Here is a 19,371-nt window from a genome sequence, read left to right as displayed (position 1 = left end):
TAAAATAAAGAATAGAATTCTCCCCATATTTTTTTAATGGCTTTAAAGGGAAAGTGCAGCAGAGGGATGGTATCGCATTGAAGGTGTCTTTATTAGCATTTCTATCGACATTGTGATCGCATCTTTCGAAAGAACTTGAAACGCTCACTCGAGCTTATCACATAAGTGATTACATTTTATTTTCCATGCTAGGGCCCCGATTCTCTTTTGATTCGCGACGTAAAAATTTCAATTTAAATCAAAAGGTTCACGTAAATACTCACTCGTGCACACGCCCTCGTCCATTTCTCGACTGCGAGGTAGTAGATTCGTGATCACACATTGCAGACCGACGGCGCAGCTGCCCGAAAACCCGAAGAGACCGCCGCAAGGTTCGCCTTCGACACGCGCGCATACTTTGCAACACCTGTAAACACATAAAACTTGCGCTTAATCGTTTTATATATACATATATAAATAAGAAAAATATAGCCATGCGCAACACGCTCGATATACAAATCAAGTTAGTTTACGCGATGGGTAACTTAAAGCCAATAAAATAACTCGAGTGGAAAGTTATAATTAGCTGCGTATCATACGCTGCATTTTTGCGTCGTAGAAAGATCATATCTTCGCGATATCTTTCATATCTTCAATATATTGGAATGTTATCTGGGAAGATCTTTAATTTTATTCTAATATCTATAAAAATTTATATTTTATACGTGTTAACAATAGGAACGAGGAAAGTATCTCTACGCATGATATTATTAGCTCTTTCTTTCTCGTTGTTGTTGTCGCTCGCCGGCAAAATATATCGAAGATATATTCAGCTCTTGCATGTCTGGCCTCTCAATCTGTTGTTTCTTCTTTTTTTATCAGCGAAAAGCGAATGGCGCGGAAAATTGTTGCCGACGTTATAGAACGTTAAGATAGAAACGAGTAAGAGGCTACATGTGCATCGCAGCCAGCTTCGATTCGAATGTGGCCATTTGTTTCCTTGTAAGAAATCCTGCGGGCGACGAGAAGATACAAACGCTTTAAAGATATAAAGCGTTTCTTATAACGGTCTTATATCTTTGTTACGCTCGCAAAACGAGAAGGTACGACTTTATCTATGAAAAACAATCCTTTTCACGACGGTCAAATGTTAGAAAATGACATGAATCCATTAGCTCCAAAATGACGTAACGCCACATATTATTAGATTTATCAGCAAATGAAAATATTTTGAAATAATTTAGTGGAAAATTTTTCGGGATATGCGTAAATGTAAAAGAAAATGTGTAAATATAAACGAAACAGATTTTATAAAAAACAGATTTTATAAATATATTATAAATATATTATAAATATCTGTAAAACATTTTTTGCGTTGAGAAAAATGTTCGAGATAGTTTTATATTATATAAATATTAGCTGTAATTATCAGCTTTATGCGTGGCTCAGAAATTTTTTAGCGGTTTAATATTTTGTAAGCGCTTCAAATTCTTCCTAAATAAACTGCAAAAACAAGAAAAATGTTAATTATCTTCAATTAATATAGTATAATATGTAATTAATTAAATGCGATATATTAATTAAATAATTAATACATATTTAAAAAAAAAATGTTCATAATTACATCGCATTTATTTATTGGAAAATTTATATAAAAATCTTGTACTTTGGAACAGCATTTATATACCGTTGTAAAATTCACAATCCGATGTGTAAACTCTCGCTTGCCTTTTCATCTCGGGGAAATTCGGCTCGAATCGAGATGTAAGAAATTGAGAAGCTTCTACGTATTACGCGAATGCATATCACTTTGACGCGCAGCATGCTCAACAGCGCGAAGCATAGTCTTACAAAGTTGCGGTGGAAAAAAAGTATGGGAGGAATTTCAAGGCGCAGCCTGCGGTGCAACGCGCGGAAAATAATCTCGCGGAAAATTGTCAACTACAACCAAGAATTTTATTACGTTGTCTCGGTAGCGCGGGGACAAAGGAGCGATCCTTCCATGTTCGTTGTCGCTTTTCCGCGAAACAATCTGCTTCTCTTAATATACCTTTCAGTTCTATGCATTCTTATATGACACAAGAATGTAGCTCGTGGGGAGGAAAGTAATATAACTAGATCAGAAAACCAAGAGATAATATATGATGATAAAATGCAAAATTGCACATTATATCGACGTAAGTAAGCGTAATTGGTTTATATAATATTTTAAAGAATGTGCGATTGATTTATAGAAAATATATTTTTTATTTTATTTAAAAACTTAATGCAAATCCATCTCATGTTCCTTTTGCTGATTAATGTCAGTGAAGTGGACTTGAAAAATGAAGCGCTCGCAGCTAATACATCTGTCTCTGCGAAACGGCAAAAAAAAGTGTGATTTGTTTCGACTGGTTTCCTAATTCGCAACAGCCGCAGCCAATAATGGTGTTGCATGCTAAATATTTTCCGATAAATTCCCAATACGTCGCTGAACGTAGGATTTTCGTTCCGTGCTCCGCATGTTCTTTCGTATACCGTCATTATTTCATGGAAGAACGTGAATGCAACTGTGCACCAGTTTCTATCAAGCATAAATTTTAAATTCAATCGCAATGCCTAATAAAAAAAGACAGACTCTTGTTTCACACAATAATTACAAAAATAATGTTTTCGAAATATAAGGAAATGTACATGATGTAATTTTTCTTTGATGACTTGAAAATTTAATTTTTTTAATATTGAAAAAGTATAAATGTTTTTACCTGTTATAAATTTGAAATATATGTATAATTCACTTATTTATTATAAATTTGAAATATATATATAATTCACTTATTTATTCTAAATTTGAAATATATGCATAATTCCGATATCTAATACGGAAAAATATAGGGGTTGTTACTCGAATGCAGAAAAAAATATTTCCTTAACATATCATAACGAGTAATGGCAATGACAGCACTTTTAAAAAAGGTCACAAAAAATGCATTAGAACTGTATTATTTGATTTACTTAAAATCAAGAATGCGACTAGTTCTTCTTTATAAGATTGGAAAGGTGAGAAGGAAAAACACATTTCTACAGCAATTCATTTTAGTCAAGTAACGAAGCGGTCTTTTCCGTCGTGAGTCGACAATAAGATTACATTTCATGAGATTTGCGAGTCCGATCAGCATTGAACCGATCGAGGTCTGCAAGGGAGGCAACAGGCGATGAGATTCCGATTCTAAAGGGTCTGAAACTGGTGTTTAACGTTTCACTGAGAGTTTACGAGGAACGGGAGAGATTTCACATTGAAATGCGTTACGCATAGATAGCTCTATCATGCAGTTGCGTCCACGAAAATGCACGGGGCACGCTCTCTCCCTCTTTTATATCGCCACATCGATATCGCGTATGAACTTATAAGTAAAACTTATAAATAAAATGACACGCGTAAAAAAGAAATAATATCACGCGTAATATCGATGGCGTTTTTAACGATCATAGCAATTCACCGGCGCGTCGACACGATCTACGGTATTTATTGCCTGTTACCGCGACGACACGTCTCTTCGGGATACTGGAAAAATTTGCATAAAGCAATATTCTTGCCGTACGTGCGGGAGAACTCGACGCGTATAACTTTTCCCTTCACAAACTACCGCGCCGTCATTGAAACTACCCGACCTATCCTTCGGTATCGCGTCGAACGTCTCGATGGCCGGTCGCCGTTGCCTCCTCTTGAATCGCTGAGACTCTCTCTCTCTCTCTCTCTCTTTCTCTCTGTATAAAAACTTTCCTTCCGGAAATTCCACGCAATAAACGTTAGCTACACCTATTGAATTCGCAAAGGGCCCTCGGGAAAGATGCTATAACTGTCCGAAGATACTCCAAAGAATTCTTTCTCTATTTCCGCGAACGGGCGCGTCGCTTCCCTTTGAAATTCAATTCCGACATTTTCGAATCAGCATATCGTACGTATCGACGCGCGCGTGACTGTATTATCGTGTATATGCTGAAATACTGTAGAAATGCGCGCAAAGCGAAATAACGCTAGATATGCAAAAAAGAGAGAGAAAGAGAGAGTTTGAGAAACGAAACGAACGTTTGGCAGATAAGCGTCGGATTGCGGATGAAGATTTCTCGAGATCTCGTATGAATTTCGTCAAGAATCCTCTTTCGCGACCGTGCAAGTAAACCGTCCGCTCTAAGAGAACCGTAAGGAAATAGTTATCGATATTATAAGTATATCCAGGTCTCCTCCTCGGCGAAACGCGTTCGCGTCTCTTATTCAAAGATCTAATCTAACGCATAATTCACGGCTTGATCTCAATTCACGGTTCTCGATCGCCGACGCGATTCTTATTCGATTCCCGCACGGGCATCAATCTTTGTCTCGCACTTGAAAAGCAATTACGTTGAAATTGTTCATCTTACGAGTAACTTTCTTGATCGTAAAGAATCGAAAGAAAAGGAGAAAAGGAAGAATCTCGATCCCCGCACATTTCTAACGCTTCGAACAGCCGCGAAGGGCTACGACGATTTAAAGAGCTGTCTTATCCACGTCACCACCCAACTCATAAATATAGGCAAGATGAAAGGCTTTCTAATTGCCTATTGTGTAATATACCTGGCCGAACTGACTGAAGTCATTGAGCTATCGAAGCTGCCTCCTAAATATCTAAGAGATATCTATAATCAAGACTGACCTACATGGATATCTCTGTATAAAGATATTATCATTTTTACGACACGTGCGACAGCTTTAGTATACATAAGTAAAATATTTGAAAGAACTTAAGAATATTTGATCACACCAGATGTGAGAATTAAATTTTATATACATGCATTTATGCTCATATATACGATACACACATTCGAATATTTAGGAAGAAATCTAGTACACTTTATACTTACACTTTATTAGCAAATAATTCAAAGTTTGTTTATTAGTAATAACAAACGCGTATTTTTCTCTCTTTATTTTACATAAATATTCACCGCGCATCAATCTAATTTTATAATTCATTGTATCGCAGCCTCAAATGAAGTCGCTATCGATCTGCGCTTTATCGATCGTCTTCGCGCGAAACAAAATTTATTTCTTGCTACTATTTACGTAAATATTTATTAAAGAAGATGTACCTATGCATTATCTCGCTCTTACGTCAAAAAGGCGATAATATTATATAAGAGATTGCGGTTTTCAACACGCTTCATCATATAATATTATCATGCGATGCATCGTGTATATTTTACGCCTGCATAAACGCGACTTCCATAATAATAATTAACAAGATGTTATAACGTTATATTTCTTTCGCAAGTAGATAATTCATGAAATGAATGCAAGATAAAATGCTACGAGAAAACTCAGCGTGCAACGATAACTAAATAGCTTTACGATGTTGGTGCAAGTTATTTCCTCGAATGCAGAATTTTTTTAATCTCTCTCTCGCGCGTCTCGTTATTTATTAACTTCGTTATATATTATTCTTAACGCACAGCATTTACAAGCGCGGATGACCTGTTTTGCATCATGTTGTTTGTACGAGCCATAAAACACAGCGCGCTTACATATCTGAAACTCAGGTGCACACTCATCCTCTGTTCGAATTTTACGGTATATGAACAACGGACGTGTACGTGTACAAAGTGTTGTAACAATCGTCTGCACATCTGTATACGTGGACGGGCGAAAATAGACCCAAGGGCATAGATCTCGCAATATGTCGACCACATAGATTTCTAACATGTCGATGATAAACGTTATCGCGTAACAGAATATTTCGAATTGAGACTGTGCCGCTTTTTAAACGCGCCCGATTCCTTTCCCGACGTGTGTACGGTTTATTCGCCCGTGTTCCTTCCCTCTCCCTATTCCCCTCTCACGCGATTTTTCCACAAATGATTCGCTAACGCGAAAACGTAATTCGCGCAGGCGGTGCACAAAGGTGGATGAACAACAAAGGACGGCACTTTTTTGTTGCCCGGAGAGAAAAAAAAAACGCAGGTAGCGGGCCTTATTGTAGCCGTGTGTTTTAATTGCTCGCTATACTCGGAACTAATTACAACGCGTAGCTAGAACAGAACCGTTACGACGGAGGAACACAAAGACTACGGGCTTTAGAGAGGCGAATTGAAAATTACGCTTACGCGCGGCACAAGGGATATCTTTGCGGTGAGGAAGATGCAGCGGCAATTATTATGCAAATATTATGCGAATTACACAATACAATTTTATATATTTTATATGTGCGTTCGTTTTTCCCCTTGGAAGGAAAAGAGAAAGGTTCCTAAAGTTTATTAAAACACCCTCCGCGACGATAAATTTTGTACCGCGCCTAGCTTGCCCGCATATTGCAAATAGACCTGTGCAAAATTGCCGGGTGGAGATATTAAACTCATGTTTCCGCCGTGATATCCTGCCTAGAGTAAAGATTTTTCCGCAGGAATAGGGAAAGCGCGCACAAATGGCCACATTCCGAGAAGCTCCGGTATCGAGCTGCCTCGCTTCGAGTTAGTTCCCATCGGGCGGTGCCGAAGGTAAACGCAGCTTTCTGTACCTGCAGGGATCCCAGGTGAGGCCTCCGGGGCAGTCTTCGTCGGTGAGAATGTCGCACTCCAGCGGCGAGCACACACACGAGAGGGCTCTCGCCACCGCGAGCGACAGTACAACAATGCCACCCAAGAGGAGCAACGGAGCCCTCATTTTGCTCTTGTCCCTCTCGACGGCCGTCCTGTCGGCGGTTTTCCTCTGTCCTCTCCTTTCTCCAGGTATCTCTCTCCTCTATCTTATAATATCTTACAATATCCTCTTATAGTATCTCGGTGACCGCACAATTACAAGTCTAACGAAGCGAGGATGTCCATCGCGCTCAAGTTCACTTTACGTTTGACGGCACGAACTCGTTCGATTGTCGATTTGTCACACGCGTGCGATAAGATGTTCACCGGCGATGGGAGAGGAAGCAGTCACGAGGAGACGCACGTGATCGGCCCGCAGCCGCTGAATAATGTCCCGGGGAATGTAAAGGAGGATATGTCGATCTACATTTTATCGCTTGCAGCGCTCGCTGAAATATCGCGTACGTTCATTTTGCGGGCGGAATAATCGTCCGCGAATGAAAAGGATAACAATCGCGCTGGCGAGGGTAAATCTCGTCGAAAATATCCGCCGTTAATAATTGTATGTTCAGGACTCAGGGGAGATTAAACTGTGCAAATAAAAGAAAGAGATAATAAAACAAAAACATTTGATGTGTTTGCAATTTTGCAGTAAATTGTTTAGTATTAAGCAATTAGCGTTGTGTCGGACGATGAAAATTAATTCCAATTTTCATATTGTATATGGAAATAAAATGTTCACAAACAACACGGATCAAAGATCGTGATGCGCTTTATAAACGAACGAAGAGAATATAAATAGCTTTGTATTGTTAAAGTTAGAGATAACTCAGATGTTTACTCAAGACATTTTTCATTTTTTAATGAGAAAGTCTTGCAAAGTCATAAGTGCCAAATGAGGCATATAATTAGAGCAAATATATTTATATAATAAGAATTGTTAAAATTATAAAGAAAGTGGTTGAAGATAACAATCAAATTAAATTATAAATATAAAGGCAATAACAACTGCGCAAAAATAAATATTTTTGCTACGTTCATCTTGGCTCAGTTGTTATTGCCTTTATATTTATAATTTAATAAGAATTGTCTTAGTAAGATATATATTTAATAGAAAAAGAGAGAGAAAATATATTAGAGTCATAGGAAGTATATATGTATATAGCATACATACACACACAAACATATATATAAGCAGAATATTACAAACGTATGCTATATATTCTCTAACTTTGATGTCTATGGTAAATAAAATAATTTCCGTGATGAAAACACGTAGTCAAGTCTCTTTGATGACGTTCAAACGAGATACGTAAACATCCCGACCGACTCTTGGACGGAGAATAATTCGTCCAAGAACTATACATGATACTATAATGATGTACTGGGAAATGTGCATGTATCAACCGTGGATAGTTTATCCCAGAGGATAGCGCCGTGATATGGGATACATCAAAAAGTTGTCGAGTACCAGTTAAACTTGCGACGTGCCCAAATTACATGTATCCTGGCAGGGAGATGCCCCGAACATCCGCATTGCTGTGTAAAACGCAATGCAGGTGCATGCTAGATATTGCACTGATGAAACCGCGAAATACCTTGAACTGCGTTAATGCATGGAGGGCACACGCCTATCATATGTAGTGTTATATGTTTTTTTTTTTACGGATATATCGAAGACGAGCGAAAATCGCATAGGACTACGCGATTGAACGCGAATATGAGGTATTATTCAAAGTTGCTTGCCAGGTATTCCGTTTTGCATCTGAGGAAGATGCCACGAGACCTCCTCTTCCGGTTGAAAATTCCTAAAATTGAATTTTAATAGCAACAAGTGCGAAGAAATGGAAACTTTGCGAAGAAAATTCCAGTTTGACAGACTCGAATTCCTTTAAGCTCTCTTTGAGAACCGTATCGAAGTGACATTCATTAGTTTATTCATTCATTCGTTCGTTCGTACATCCAGGAGCTCGTGTTAATTAAATCTATGACGAAGCTATCACACTTTTAAAGAGATAGCGTATCACCTGTCTTACAGAACTGCGTTACAGATCGAAAGAGATAGCAGCCAGCATATATCGGAGCAGTTGCGCCTCGAGAATCACTCGTTGACGCAAGCTTGCGTCCGATATTCGCGCAGAAAGCTTCGCGCGCTGACAGACTCGGGATTGGTATAAACAATCGGAATAATTCGGAAGCAAGGTGGCGCGTCAGCGGAAGGCTACTCCAGCAGTGTCAAAGGAAAGGAAAACGAACGAGAATTGCCGGCATCGAGGAACGGCAAGATTCATTCCGCGAAAACTTTTCGAACGCTGGCTCGCATAATAGAATCGCGACCGCCCTCGTCACGCACGTCGTAGCGACATCGTGTACACGACAGGGTCGCCCGATCGAGCACTCGGTAACGAAGCTTCGACGGAATATACACGATGCGTTCCGCGTTCGGGATGAACGTGCACTGGCGATGCCGCGGCGACGATCAGCGTCTCCGAAGCGGCGCCGCGACGCGACGCGACGCGACGCGCGGCCCGCGTCGGCGCTCTAACGTCGCAGGTAAGCTTCCCCCGACTGCCCAGTTTATGATTTTTAATTGGTGGTGTTGTAAAGAGTTAATTAACACAACGCGCCGTGCGGCTGTGTGTCGCGGATTTACCCGTCCATTATATTGTACCGTTGGTATTGTTGTTACACCATACCGGAACGTTGCAACAATAGCGTCGCAACTATTAACAATTGCAAAGCTAACAATTGGTCTGCATTAATATTTTTTTTTTTCAAATGTCTCAAATATATCTTTTTTCATGATTCCGTTTTGAAAATGTTTAAAAATTTACACGCAACAATGATTTTAAAACATACAGTAATAATCTTTTATCTTTATATGAATGAAAATTATAATCTAATAACTAATTGTAATCTCTATATGTGTAATAATACATTTATGGATCTCTATTTAATTTGTAATTATAAGTTATATACAAATACAATGCAATGACAAAAATTATTAGCTAATACTATTAATTATATATTATGATAATATAATATTATATTACAATTTCTATTATATTGCAATACAATTGCATTACAAATAAATATTATTTTAATTATATATTACAAATGACGCAGAGATACAAAAAAAAATATTAGATTATAATTTCTACTTATAAAAATGAAAAATTGATATTATATTATTATTTAAATTATTATTGCGTGTATTTCTTTAGATATTATTTCAAATTATACTTGTAATATAATTTGTAAGCGATTTTTAAAGATATCTAACAAGAAAAAAATAACAATATCCCGAGAATGTGTTATAGATACGATTTCTATCATAAATTGTTGACAACGACTGCGTGAGAATTACAGGACAGATGTTATCCAACGAAGAAGCGTCCGCCGTGCGAGAGCACGCGCGCAAAACACGATGTACATCCTCGCTCATGGCATTTCCGCGCGACTCGCGCTTTACACGTCGTCTAATACCCGGTAATATCTCGCGAATGTGACCGTCAACGTTCTTCTGGCCGAGTCGCGGATCCTAAGTGTGATAAATGTCCGCAACGAAACTCGTGGCGATGGCGTTCGCCCTCTTCACCTTGCACTCTCGCGAACGATTTTTCTCTCGCGAGTGTTATGTGCCATAACTCGCTTCTAATGCTTACTGAATGGCGGTCATTGGTCATCGAGGCTCTTCTTCTTTCAAAACAATGTGCGTACTTTCAAACGCAATATATAAAATAAAGATTAAAATTTCGCAATAGTATTAAAAGTACTTTGGTAGATTAATGTTAAATTAATTTTGCAAAAAGTACTCTGACAGATTAATGTTAAATTGATTTTGAATTTCATTAAATTCCTAGAAAAATTTATTTTAAAATGGCTAAAAATATTTGTCATTAAAATATGCAACAAAAATAGAATGTTTTTAATCTTATTGTTAGTGAATAATGAAAGAAGCAATTTTTTAAAAATATAACATGAAAATTACATAATTAATATAATATATATTAATAAAATATAATATATATTAATAAAATATAATGTAATATACATATAATGTAAATACATATTAATAAAATATAATTAATATAATATAATAATATAATTAATAATATAATTAACCATTTTGTCTCATTTTAATAATATATTTCAAAATAATATTCTCTCTCTCTCTCCTCTCTTTCTATATATATATATATATCCTCCTAATGAATACGCTAATATTTTAAGGAATGAATATTATTTCTTCTCGCTTATTTATATTAATTTATGCTTTGTATTACCTGTGATCACTCTAAGATCTTGTTGGGCATTTGTATGATCAAATTGCTCCTCTGCTTTCTATTTCACTGAAATCCCATACTGCAGATTTCCATCTCAGACGTGATGTTTGTCATCGGAAAATATCATTGAAAATGAGAGCGAATATCCATGAAAAAACGATTCTGAAAACATATAATATTATATATAATTTCAGTAAAATTTTGACGCCGTTCTATTTTGCAGACTTCATCTTATTCTTTGCTTTATTACTTTAAAAAAAATACGGTTAGAAACGGTAACCTTTTATGAACAAATTTATACAACAATTATGTCGGCTCATCGTATTAAAGATATATTGGAATCTGTTGCATGAGTAAGAATATTATGGCAAATATAAAGTAATTATGGCTAAATTTACCTTGTAAAATAAATCAATCTACGGATGCCATTTATCACGAGCTTCTATCTTTACGTGGCGCGAGAACTAACTGAATTCAAATTTAAAACAGTAATTACGCCGCAACTTTCAGTGGCGACATCTTTAGACGATATGTTGCATTATTTCGTTGCAAATTTTTTTTATCGATAATATAGATAACTACGCGATTTTTTGCTGTAAATGTATAAATGTAGCTTTAATATATGTAAAGTTACCGGTTTACAAATTCATCTAACATTGTCCATCAATATAACCGAAAATAGGATTATATATGTATATATACATATAACTTTCTTCTTATATATTCTCCTAATATGAATACATTGATATTTTAAGGAATGAATATTATTTTTCTCTTGCTTATTTATATTTATTTATGCTTTGTATTAACTGTGCTCACTTTAAGATCTTGCTAGGCATTTGTATGGCCAAATTGCTCCTTTGCTTTTTATTTCATTGAAATCCCGTTCTGCATCTCCATCTTATTGTTAGACGTGACGTTTGTCATCGAAAAACGTCGTTGAAGATGAGAGACGAATATTCATGATGAAAAAACGAGTCTGAAAGCATAATATTATAAATAATTTCAGTAAGATTTCAACGCCGTTCTATTTTGCAGACTTGACTTTATTCTTTGTTTTGTTACTTAGAATAAAAAGTATAACGGTTAGAAACACAGTAATCTTTTATGAATAAATATATACAATAATTATGTCGGCTCATCGTTAAATATATATTGGAATCTGTTGCATAAGTAAAAATATTATGGCAAATTAAAGCAACTATGGCTAAATTTACCTTGTAAAATAAATCAATCTATGGATGCCATTTATCATGAGCTCCTACCGTTATGTCGCGCGAGAAACAACTGAATTCAAATTTAAAACAGTAATTACGTTGCGCCGCAGCTTTCAATGGTGACGACATCTTTAGACAATATGTTGCATTATTTTGTTGAAATTTTCTCTATCGATAATATAGATAACTACGCAAGATTTTTTGCTGCCTCTGAAATGGATAAATGTAGCTCTAACGTATATGTGAGGTTACCGGTTTATACGAATCCATCTAACATTGCCCGCCAATATACCGAAAGTAAGGTTATCGAGAGTAATAATGTTTATATCTATTTATAATCTTATTAGAATCGTGAAATAGAAACTATTTACTGAAAAATATACATGCTTTTATTCGTTTATATTATAAGTGCTACATAAACGATATATCTTTTCGATATAATAATATTTTCGACATGGAAGTATCTCCAATGGGCAATTTGCCGTAAGTATATAATATAATTTCTCTTTAATGATTTTTATAAATTCTTATTTTATCTATAAGTTTTTTCACACGATTATGTCATTACAAAAAATATATTTTAAATTTGGAAAAGACAAAAGTATTTGCTATCAATGTTATTTTAATATTGCTTTATTAATATTCCTTTTCTTTATAATCATATAATAGATTTATTAATTTTTATAAAGCAATCAAACTTTGTTATCATTAATGAAAAAATTAATAAAAAGTTGCAGCAAAGATTTATGGTCCATAATATCTGGCACAACATGCTGTTGCGCTAAAGAGACTGTCGAAGATGAAATTAAGAATGGAACTGTATTATTCAAGGAAGGACTTCAGTTTTTTAAGCCATATACAGATGCATCGTTGCAGAGTATTTCTAAAAGAGATCCGCCTCCTCTTCAACAGATGTATGATTTGATTAGTAAACTTGCCCCACTTATTGTAAGTATATATCACTTTATATTTGCAAATATATAAATATAAGATATAGTATAAAGAAATATAAGTATAAGATTTATATTTAATTTTTTTTATTTAATATATTTTTAATATTAATATTTTTAATTTATTAACTAGAACTTGGATGCCACAATTACTTGGGATCTTGTGTGCAATTTTGTATCCTATGAATACAGAAATTGCGCAGAGACTTTTGCAGCACAGCTTACTGATCTTACTTCTATAAAAAGTTTAATCGATGATATTTGGAACTTTTATTATTCTGAGAGAATTACCTTAATAAAATGCCTTAAACTTATGATTGAATATAAAGATAACGAAAGACATCCTTATCACAAGGAATTTGCAAAATTTTTTGATGAGATCTTGATGGGCAATCTACTTGAATCTATACAAAAGCAAATAAAAGCATTGAAATTTGTAAATCCGCCTACACGGTCACAATTCTGTACCGAAGATTATTTACATAGATTATATAATAGTACTTTGATTGAAATGCGAGAGCTGCTTCACATACTGACTGTGATCGTGCATGATATACATATTGCTAATCATGAATTTGTTAAGTTTTATGGAAGCATTGGGGTAAGATACATGTCTTTAAAAATTTGGTATGCTAAGAGCATTAAAAATTTTGTCCAAATATATATTAATAAAATGTTTTAGGGCGAACCTAGACGATTAGCAAGTACAAAAAGTCATGAAGATAAGGAAGCTATTATTAAAAAAATTGAAGAGATACAATACAGCCAAATAGGATTATTACTTGTAGCATTGGATGTGAGAAAGCAGTAAGTTAACACTAGATTAATAATTTTTTATAATAAAATATGATTTTATATTTTAAATAATCTTATTTGTGTGTTTTTCTATTTTGCTACATCTATATTGTTTCAGCACTGATATGGAAGACTGGATAAATAGCATTGGAAGCAATATGCAAGAAATATTTGAACACAAATGCGTTCGTGAAAATTCACCACAAGATGGACCATTGCTTCTATGTTGGATGTTAGCAAATTATGCGATTGATCCGGATAATATAGACACATTAAATCGCTTTAGACCATTTGGTATTAAAGCCATACAACTCGATGTGTTCCACTATCTACGAGATTTAATGAACTGCGAAATGTTTCAAGAAGAGACTTATTATGCTGAAGTTGTGCGAAGCAGTGTTTATAATCTTCTTACTTTGATGTGCGCTTTTGTCGACGAAGATCGATTAAGTACTTTAAATGGTATTTTCGACGCCATGGCTGCTACAATCAAATTTCCAGAATGTGCTACTAGATTTTGGAACGAACAATACGATGGCTTATGGCCGATTTATAAAGTTGCTGTAGAATTATATCCTTACAAGTTTGAACCTTTAACCAGTATAGCTATTGGTCTTGCATCCACGACTATTGCGAGTGCCAAAAAGGTAATATATGATGTTATTATATATTGAATTTGTTATATATTAAATATTTAATATTATACGATATTATACACAATTATAATTTTTTTCCAGATTGCATTGGAATTGGATAATCTACAAACAGTGACTATAGAGATTCCCCGTCAAAGAGATCATAGTAAATCATTGCAGCCATACAAAGCGGAATGTATAATTCAGAAGAATTTATTTACTATCTTCAGCAATTGTGCGCGCGAAAACATTGCCGTACTATCTCCAGAGAAAGAAGTGGTTTTATTTCGTACAAAGGCAAGTTATTGGAATGCCTTACATCATAAAATAGAACAGTTATTTTCTCAAGCTAGCGGCGGAATTGCAAATATAAGCGCAGTGAAGACAGATTTACCGAAAAATGTTTGTCACGGTTTGAAACTATTGGAAGCATTATTGGCTAAAGACATCGAGATACCATCAAGTATGGTCACTCCCACGGAACTGAGTTTCGAAATCATTAATCGATTTTCATATCCGGTTTTACCAACGAATTTATACAAAATCGTCGCCGTGTGCATTGGTATTTCATCGAAATTGGTTTTAAGATATCCTGAGGACATTCTCTCACGTATGCGATCAGGTGTTTACCCAAGATTTAATAATTGGTATCAAAAGCCAGTGGACTTTGCTGAAGCAATCTCCTTTGATGGTGGTCTCATCGCGTCGTGGCTTTCAGGAATAGAAACTATCGAACATACTTATCCTATTCTACGTGCATTTTTAGACACTTTATACAATTATCTAATCGCCAAACACAGTAAAGAAGCCATGTATACCATTGAGATACCAGGTATGGTATTTCTGTTACAAGCTGTTTTACCCAAGTTAGACTCGTGGTATTTTAAATCCAATGCAGAAAGAATCGACTTATGGCTGAAGAGCATGTTTTGTATTCATCGAGCTCTAGAATCTACTCTATCCAAGAATGATATTCGCAACGAGTTGCAACTTGTTGTAGTATATAGTTTACTCTACTTGGAGCCGCGTCACGCACTGTTGAAGTTACTCCGAACGGGCGAACGCACATTGCACAATAAAATGATTACAGAGACAGATTGGATTAGTGGAAAAGGATTCAAGACTACCAAAAGCGTAGAATTAGCCTTGTCGATAGTCAATCGACTTTTAATGTTTAGAAAGTCTCTGGGTCTCGAATTAGGCGATAGATCGCCTCTCGAGATTGCTTTGTATTCTTCTCCGAGAGTACCTAATGGACTTCTCATAGTACCGACCATCGTTAATTATTTATATGTTTGGTTTAGTCCTTCATTGCAGAAAATGGCAGTTAGATTATTGAAGAAGTTTGCAGAGGAATTTTCTATGTCTTTGCTGGTCTGTATGGGAATGGATGGGACTTCTATACGAGAAACCTTTGCATTTCGATTGACGCTACCGACATGCGCAATTGAAGTAAAAGTCGCTATCCTGGAATTGGTTGCCGTGTGCCTCGAGAAACAGCCCGGCTTGACGGAAGCTCTCTTCAACATCATGCATCAAGCAGAACGCAAGAGAATTTTTCCTCGTCCAGCCGATGAGTTCCTTACGGAAGGCTGCAGTCAATTCTTAGACTCATATTTAGAACGAATGTACAAAGAAAGTGATATTGTGTGTGACAAGTTGTATGACAGCACAATGGCGGTATTACGCGCCATGTGGTATTATAGAAACGAAATTCTTGTCAATTTCTTCCGCAAGCGAGAAAAATTCTGGAGTCATCTGTTTGCTCCGCTTTTCAAACCTTTGGTACCAGGTGCAAAAGGTTATTCCCAATTGTTAGACGTAATTACGTTAGAATTATACAAAAGTCCATTACTCGAAGATAATTTCTCAAAAAATTTAAAAGAACTGTTGGACAAATCCAAGGATCATTGGAAAAAATTAGCCATATATGTTCTCGACGTTGCAAACGGCGAAGATAATGGTACTAAAGAAGAACATATAAAACAAGACAAAATCGTCGATCCGTTATATGAAATTAACTTAGAGTCTTGGTATCACTTTATTGTCATGCTCACTGACGATCGAACGGCTAAACATTATCCAATTAACGTAACACAGGCGCATCTTCTAACTCAGTTGGCTTTGGATTCTTTATTGGAGAGAGTAAAGGAATCCAACGATACCAGCAGTGGCAAAATTCCAATGTTACTGGCCTCTTTATCCTTGAGATGCATCACTTCTTGGAAACAGATGTGTGTTGGCGATTCAAGAATCTTCAAAACCAGACTGTCACAGCTCACGCAAGAGATAGCGCAGACTTATCGCGGTTTCGGAAAAGCCCTACGTCAAACGATGATTTCATTATTACTTGGATGTGTGCAACTGGTGAAAAGTACCTTAGCCGAAGATTCAGCGAGTTTGGAGTATCTTTTAGCACATTCCTGTACGATCGCTATTTGCGAATTGGAAGAACTGAAAGAAGCTGCCTTTCAATTAGAACGTCGTAAACAACAAATTTCTGTCGAGCTCATCAAGACCGAGGAAAAGGATACGCAGAAAAAAGCTGAATGTCACAGTGTGGAAACTCTTCGTGGTATACGGGAAAGTTTACCGGCAACATTAGCTGTCAGCATGGTGACACAATTGTTACGATCGTACGTTGAACGTAATGCAAATTTCAAGCATCGTTTACGAGCCAGTTGCGTACAGCTGCGTCAAATGATACCCGAACTGATGGCATGTGTCGGTTACACGCTGCAGAAATACCCGTATTTTAAATTCAGCATAGCAGCCCTAAGTTTACTAGGTGTTATATCGCGTTCGCCGTATTGTCCGCATCCTATCAGCGACAACGATATTGCGAAGCTCTGGCTCAGCCTAATTCCACCGGCTGACATTGCCAACAGTATGCTCGACTCGTTGTACGACGATTCAGCGAATGGTCGATGGCGTTGCCAGGATTGGTGGCCAATATACACTTTGGGCTTAGAGTTCTTAATAGGTCTGGTGACCAGCGAGACACACATGGTGTACATTAATCATGTGATTCTTTTCTTAAACTCTCACGAACACCAGTTAATGGTTGTCTCCACTTTACTGAGACACACTGCCGATTTATTGGCCGCTGATTTGATACAATCGCTGATCGCTCTTATACACGCTGTAGCTACGCAAACATATGTTTGGAACGCGATCCAGCCGAGGATTCGCGAGACTCTGATCAAGTGCATATACCTGGTGTATGATAGTACGGTGAACTTGTTATTAAGACCACGAATACTGAAATTTATCATTGACGGTATCAGCGTGGAAAGTGCTGAGGAACTCGAGTCTTGCGATAATCGATTGCCTAGCGGTGAGTTGAAGCTATTGGTGAATAAACTGATTGTCATAAACACAACTTGCGCGCTAACTTTTGTTCATTTTTCGCCGAAATTGAACACCCTCGTGGACACAATATATACTCAGAATTATTGGTACACGCCGATGGCCGAGATGAATTTTGGTCCACCGCAGATGAGCATGAGTTCCGGTCCGCGACTCACCTACGGCACGATCATCAGTTCGACACAGCTGTTCACCCAGGCTCTTCATTCCCGCTCGCAGCCCGTTGCTTCGTTGCCCACTTCTTTAATCCCGCATACAACTGGACGCGAAGATAAAACAGATTCTGCAAAGAAGGAATGGGAACGCGCCGCACCAGAGAATCTCCGGCGTATGCACACGAGCAAGGATCTGCGAAGAATCATTCACGCTGCCTCGGGCTCAATTTCTAGGACGTCGACATCCAACATTGGCTCCAGAGAATTTCTGGGATACCCGGTCAGTGGCTTGGACGTTACTGTGCCGTTGCTTAGTAGTCCTAGACTCGTACGTCGTCCATACGATCCGTTGATATGTGAAAATACGATTCTTTCGAGAGCGACTGCTTTGGCGACCGGTAGACACGTTGCGAAGAGTAGCGGCAGCGGCACCGGTGGCAACGGTAGTCCAATCATAGCGAGAAATCATCGTTTTTGCGATCCGTGGTTCGAATCTATGGACGAGAATAATACACGATTGGCATTAGAGATCAATCTTATTCTAATACTGTCTCAAGCGCTGGAAGGTGTGAAGAGTCCTAGACTCGCATTGAGAGATCGTCAACTTATAGCACGGGAAACCGCCACAGAGTTGGGGGTCTTCTTCGATTTTCTCGAACACCGCGGTACACCCGATATCTGGCAGGTAAAGGGCTCCTTGATAGACGCGGATACACGGAGCTCCAGGACAATTCAGGATACCAGTGATCCGACACAAATGAATTTACCGGCAAGACTCCAGAAGAACAGTACTATTGATAAAACGCCGGTGTGCTTACCCGACCACGAAGACTCTTCCATGGAAGTAATTCAAACCGAAACACGGGAGAAAAGACTTGACGATAGTATCCTTACAACAGGCGTTTTTAAAACTAATGTCAGCAGCGTACAATTCTTGCCGTTGATGGGGAAATTACTCAAGACAGTTGTCGAGTCATTGGATTCAGCACAATTCCGATAACATTTGTAAAACTACTTTTAAAATGTAAACCTTAATATATAATAATAGTATATCATTTTGGAATAGAGATTAAATCTCTCTTAATATACTGTGTAAATTGGTACAAACATTTAATACTAAAAGTGAACATACAGCACATAGAGTTTTAATATTTAAACTATGACTGCACCCTTTTATCTGTACCATTTTTAATTTGGTACATGATTGTACAAATTGTGTATGATATATAATTGAACATTTGTGTGCATGTTCACAAATGCTAATCAATAATACATGTATTATAATAAATACTATTTTTTTACTATGTATAACATAACAGAGAATTATATATAGTGTCGTATAAAAATATATAATACTAAAGGACAGAAAGAGGAAAAGAAATTATCAGGAACAT

At 36.8% G+C, this 19,371-nt stretch overlaps 2 protein-coding genes across 6 annotated transcripts in view; one reads left to right on the top strand and one right to left on the bottom strand.

Annotated features, from left to right (window-relative positions):
* LOC105249853 (cysteine-rich motor neuron 1 protein) overlaps positions 1-9,010 on the bottom strand; it is a 254,936-nt gene extending 245,926 nt beyond the window's left edge. Inside the window, exons 1-4 of one of the 5 annotated variants that reach the window (XM_025409056.1) lie at positions 8,598-9,010; positions 8,042-8,378; positions 6,510-7,019; positions 264-406 (exon numbers count right to left, since the gene is read on the bottom strand). In XM_025409056.1, the coding sequence (XP_025264841.1) occupies positions 264-406; positions 6,510-6,655 (289 nt within the window). In that variant the 5' untranslated portion in view covers positions 6,656-7,019; positions 8,042-8,378; positions 8,598-9,010. Of the gene's footprint in view, positions 1-263; positions 407-6,509; positions 7,161-8,041; positions 8,379-8,597 lie in introns of those variants that run through there. The other 4 variants (XM_025409057.1, XM_025409058.1, XM_025409059.1 and 1 more) reach the window with 4 other exon arrangements.
* A 3,304-nt stretch (positions 9,011-12,314) lies between these two features.
* Positions 12,315-19,259, top strand: LOC105257133 (nucleoporin NUP188 homolog). The gene is made up of 6 exons (XM_011267561.3): positions 12,315-12,556; positions 12,805-13,021; positions 13,157-13,624; positions 13,706-13,830; positions 13,937-14,465; positions 14,556-19,259. The coding sequence occupies exons 1-6, from the start codon at positions 12,528-12,530 to the stop codon at positions 18,975-18,977; spliced, it is 5,790 nt and encodes a 1,929-aa protein (XP_011265863.1). The 5' UTR covers positions 12,315-12,527; the 3' UTR covers positions 18,978-19,259.
* Positions 19,260-19,371: the final 112 nt, after the last annotated feature.

The sequence above is a fragment of the Camponotus floridanus genome, unplaced genomic scaffold (assembly GCF_003227725.1).
Source record: "Camponotus floridanus strain SB8 unplaced genomic scaffold, Cflo_v7.5 scaffold24, whole genome shotgun sequence".
NCBI lineage: Eukaryota > Metazoa > Arthropoda > Insecta > Hymenoptera > Formicidae > Camponotus > Camponotus floridanus.
Note: the sequence above shows the minus strand (reverse complement) of the source record. Positions and strands in the feature narration are given on the sequence as shown.